This window comes from Annulohypoxylon truncatum (assembly GCF_022578515.1).
Source record: "Annulohypoxylon truncatum strain CBS 140777 unplaced genomic scaffold F4807scaffold_19, whole genome shotgun sequence".
NCBI lineage: Eukaryota > Fungi > Ascomycota > Sordariomycetes > Xylariales > Hypoxylaceae > Annulohypoxylon > Annulohypoxylon truncatum.
The window spans coordinates 14,014-19,175 of NW_025953805.1; the positions used below are offsets into that span (position 1 = coordinate 14,014).

At 50.6% G+C, this 5,162-nt stretch overlaps 1 protein-coding gene across 1 annotated transcript; it reads right to left on the reverse strand.

Annotated features, from left to right (window-relative positions):
* Positions 1–2,491: 2,491 nt before the first annotated feature.
* Positions 2,492–3,794, reverse strand: F4807DRAFT_461035 (carbohydrate-binding module family 1 protein; the record flags this gene model as incomplete). The annotated part of the gene is made up of 2 exons (XM_048001623.1): positions 2,492–2,646; positions 2,729–3,794. 2 exons carry the CDS (start codon positions 3,792–3,794, stop codon positions 2,492–2,494), a joined length of 1,221 nt encoding a protein of 406 aa, XP_047853431.1.
* Between the last annotated feature and the right edge of the window lie 1,368 nt (positions 3,795–5,162).

Sequence of the window (5,162 nt, forward strand, 5' to 3'; positions counted from 1 at the left end):
TGAAATGGGCATGGGGCCGCCGGGGCCGCTATGTACGGTAGATTATCTAATTATAAATGTGACAAATAGACCCTCCGTCCTCCGGCCGTGGTCTACTCTTTGATCGTCAAAACACTTTCACCCCGCTCGTCTATGCCCTTTACCACCTGCTCAAAACGCTCTCGCATGCGAACACGAGAGAAATGGCTGATACATCGTAACCGAACACCTTGCGTTGCTTTGAATCGCACGCTGCACCGTTAGGGGGGGCGGGCGCTCGATGCGACGCAAAAGCCATGCCGGCACCCGGCAAACGGACTGCTGAGCTACCTAGGTGTACGTACGTGGTAGGAATAACGTGGGGTTCGCGTCTGCCTCGGCTGCGCTGCGTGGCGAGGGAAACCTGGAAAGAGATGCGCTGGAATACATATGCAGTCAGCACTGAAAAGGGGGGGGGCCGGGTCTCAGATCCAGAAAGCCCTTTATCCCACGAGGCGACTGCGGTTAAGTAATTATTTCGTTCGACCCAGGTTCGGTTTCAGTTTCACTTGGGTGAAACAAAGAAGAGATATGATGTGTCTCCCTCGCTAGTGAACCGAAACCAAGATTGAGGCGCCCGCTCCGCCCGACTTTTACGAAATTTCAACTAGAGACCGGTGCGCAACACCAACATCAGTGGATTAGGTTACCTACTACCTATGTAAAACATTCCTTTTCCTTATCTCTCGCTTAGATGGAGCAGTTGAAGCACATTCTTGCTTTTTCATCGATAGGGGCTGATCGGAGGCCGCGCAATCTTTCAGCTCCTGTCGTTTTTGTTTCTTTACCTATCGAGACGCTGATCAGACTCATTACATAATATAGAATTTCCGTTATCGAAGGTCGAAAAGTCCTGTATCACCACTTGCGTCACCACCCCCAGGAATGAGACCCGACGGATTAGCCACCAAACCGTTCGTTCGGTTATAACGGCATGGGTCCCGTATCTAGTACCATGCCACCGGCGCCGACGAGGATTGGCAGGAAGCGTTGCCGGGATTGACGACCCCTGATACCGGAAGAGGAACCCGGGCGGTCGAGGCCCTGGGTTAGTAGGGCTTGGACAGCGGATGCTCCCGTCGCGTGTTTCGAGAAGCACAAAAGGCACACCACATACCTACGTAAGGGCTCTTAGGCCGCAGGCCGCGAGCTGCAGCATCCGACGACGACATCCATTGGACCATCACAGTCTGACAGTTCTCGTGCCAGCAAATCACAACAGCGGTCACGGCTACCTCGTCAAGGGCAAATATGTATTACTATGTACCTAGATAATAGGTAAGGACAAGAAAGCCATGTTCGCAACTCCCTGCAGCAGCAGCTACGTCCTTTGAAACCGGGGTTCCATGTGGCTTCCTTTTTTTTCCTGGGCTTTTCGTACCCGCGCGGGATTTCGCCTCCCACGCCCGCAGAGATTGAGCGAGAGTGGACGAAAACCCCCACGCCCCCTTGTGTCTCCTTGCCTGACTAAGGTCAGACTTGGATCTGCAATGATTATAACTCCCCAGCCCTTTGGCTTATCGAACTCGCCCGCACGCCACGTTTTGGTCGCCCGTACTGTCGGAGTTGATTCCTCGCGAAATAATTGGGTAGCTGTACCTATTACCTCCGGCGGTACGTGTGTATCTATGCTCACTATCGTAAGCCTGAGGCTCTGCAGAAAGACAACCACCATCATGTCGCCGTCACCACATGGCCTAGATTGGCCGCTACGGAAAACGGGCGGAATGAGTTGACAACTCGCAGCAAAGATCATGCAGCTACGTTTTCGGGTCTTAGGTCATAATAGCGCCTCAGACCACGTCAAAGTATTACTAGCTCCGCGGCGAGAATTACAGCTTTATATAGAAGGATCACCCATGATAGCTTCTGGTCTGGTTCAATTACATGCATGCGAGATTTAAAACCGGGCAGATCGCTACACGTCCTCAATCTATGAACTAAGTCCGGTTGGACCACCGATTTTTATCGGCTTCATTTATTCGGATCATGAGAGGATCATCAAACTCCTTAGATAACCGGTAAGAATAATTGAGGCGTTTTAAAGTGAGTCGTAGGCTGCGCTGGAGGAGAACTCCATTTTGTGTCAAATCACTTAATATTCTGCGGGTATCCCCATCGCACGACGGTGTTCGCCAATCATTTCTGATACGTCATTTTGGCATCATCTAAACAAGAAGATCGCTCGTCGGTCGATTTATATTAAGTCGCAACTGATTTATCACAAAGAGACTTTGAGGGAAATAGAATCTTATAGAATAATTGATCAATTAATTACCTAACTTAGGTTAATCAACCACTCTAAATCATTCCAGTCTACAAATAAAAGGGGGTAACTAATCAAATCCCCCCTATTCAATATAGAAGACTAGCAATCAATCGTGACAGTTAAATCCGAACAGGTATTTATTACTAGTAAAAACTAAGTAAAGATTAATAACTCAATACAAACGCTAGCAGAATAGCAGACCCTTCAAAGGCATTGGGAATAGTAATCATTCTGAAATTTGCACGTCGTTCCTCCCGCACAGGCCGTACATCCGTTCCACGTCTTCCCGGCGCATTGTCCCCACTTGGCCGCAGTGCAAGCTCCTGGGGAATCGCCATTTCCGGGAGCGGGATTGTTGCCTATAATTAAAGAAAGCATGTTAGTATCGTTTCAATCGGGTATCACACACAGAAGCAACGTAAGGCAGAACAGATCTCGTACCTGAAGGCCCGGAAATCAGCACTGGGGTACCGGTCTTCGAGGTTAGGTCAATACTACAAGTGTTCGCACACGCTCCTCCGGCACCAGGGTTCAAGAACGGGTTTCCGGGAGCCGGGTCCGTACTGTTGTAAACAATATCGATCCACTGGATCTGCATTTCCGCCGACGCGCCGACGCTCATGTTGCCGCTCCAGCTGCCGCCGTCGCTCCAACTATTAAACATGATGCGGCTCGCGTCCCTGGGCGCCTGGAACTTGATAGACGACATCAGCTGTCCGTCGACGAACCAGCTAGTAGATCCCGGCGTCCAGTCCATCCGGTGGTGCTGCCAATCCGACCAACCGCCGCGGCTCGGCATCGAGACGTTGCGCGTCGCCTCGGGGATGTCGCCCGTCTCGTTCCACGACGGCTGGTTCGTGTACTGGATCGAGTCCGTCGGATCGATGGTCCGGATCTCGAGGTCGGCCTCCTGCACCTGCGCGAGCCGCGGCGCCTCGCGGAACGTGAACATGGCCGTCACGGCGCCCGGCGCGCCCTTCGTCCGCGCGTACATGCGGATCGACGCGTACCGGTACCCGAGCGAGACGGACTCGATCTCGGACGCGGACTGGAAGCCGTCGTGGCGCATCGTCCGCATCACCATGTACGTCTCGGACGCCGCGCCCCCGTCCCGGTTCCGGTCGAAGTAGATGTTGTTGGCCGAGTTCACCATGAGGACCGTGGCGTCGCTTCCCGTGTCGTCCGAGCTCCCGTTCATGAGCAGGCTGTTGTTCCAGTTCTGGATCGACCACACGCTGCTCCACGCCGGGTCGTCGAAGTAGTCATTCGTGACGGGGGCGTCGGCAGCGTGCTGAGCATCATTGATGGGTGCTGGTACGCGCACATACTTTGACATATCTCTGAAATCGAAGAAGCGGTGGTGAGTGAAGTAGTGAGAAGTGGTCGTGTTCGTTCTGTAGCAGTTGCATTTTGAATCCGTAACTAAGGGGTAGTTCTGTGCATAGACGACGGAGAGTAGCGATGAGACGACTATCAACGCAATCGCAAACCCCCAGCTTTTCGCCATATTCAAGGTTTGGAGCCAACAGGCTTTCTTAGATAGCAAACTCTGGACTCTATCAAGGTGTTTAATTGATAAGTCCCAGTCAGGTAAGTGGCTCGCCAGATGATATAGGCAAACTGGACTGCGAGCTGGCGATATATCGTGTCAAGTAGAACGCAATACCCTTAGGATTAAAATAGAACATAGCACGATGGTAGAAAGAGAAGAGACCATGTCAGAGATCTCCATGCCATGCTCAGCTGCATCTTACCTCTAGATCGAACGTTCGATATGAGGCCGACGACCAACATCACGGCTCAGGGGAATCTAGAACCAGTCGGGAAAAAAGGATCAACCGTATAACGCCGCGCGGCTATAGGGCAATGGAATTGCAGAATACATTCAGCGATAGAATAAGCTTTTTCTGCAGGTGATAATACGCGGGGGAATAGCTAGATCCGAATCGTCGCCAGGGGAAGAGGTAGAAGCAGAGTGGACCGGATAAATCGCACCAAGCTAGGAGGCTTGCACGCCAACGTACTGATATTGATTGTACGGACGGCATTTCTCCTTGTCTCAGAACAGACATCTTGCATGAGTTTGCAATATGGGGGCAGGATTGCCGAACCTGAGCCCCGTCGAAAAATTGTTTGAAGAGCATTTAATATAAACGTGACGAATCCCGCCCCCTCGGCAAACTTGTGCAATGCCGCGTATGAGATGGCATCTTAGATGCGACCACCAGCACTACCCAAAGAGATCTGTCAGATTCGAATGCTAATATGATCTATTTATCCTCCGCAGGTTAGATGAAGCAGTGCGATGCTACTGTTGCATGACGTGCCGGCCATGTAACAGCCAACGATAGCTTCGTAGACTTTTCATGCTCTCCGTGCTGAGCACTGTAGTTAATATCAGGATTTCACCTGTTACGTAAAAATTGACCGCGGACATGCATTACTATGAGCTTTTGGTTAGTTCGTCATATTTGAAGCAGTTGAAGTAATACTGAAGCATATAATTTCCGTACAAGTCCACTGTGTAATCTGCAACATGCCTGGGATTGGAGCAATTACCCTCATGTTTTTTTTTATAATTTATATATATTTCACAAAAAAAAGGAAAAGATACGTAACTAATTCTAGGATCTCAAATAAACAAAGTGCCTGTGTTGGGACTACAGCACGTGGTCCCGACCAACGAGCCAAAGCTTTGTGGCCCGTGCGACTTGGGGGTAGATTACTTAAATCTACCCCCACCGTCCGCGTAGTACAATTCTAACCTTATGCATAATCAATTCAATCAACATACACCCAACACACGTTACTAGTGCACTACCTAAGCCCTACCAACAGCCTGAATAAGTCGTACATCGCTTTAAATGGTGGGCAT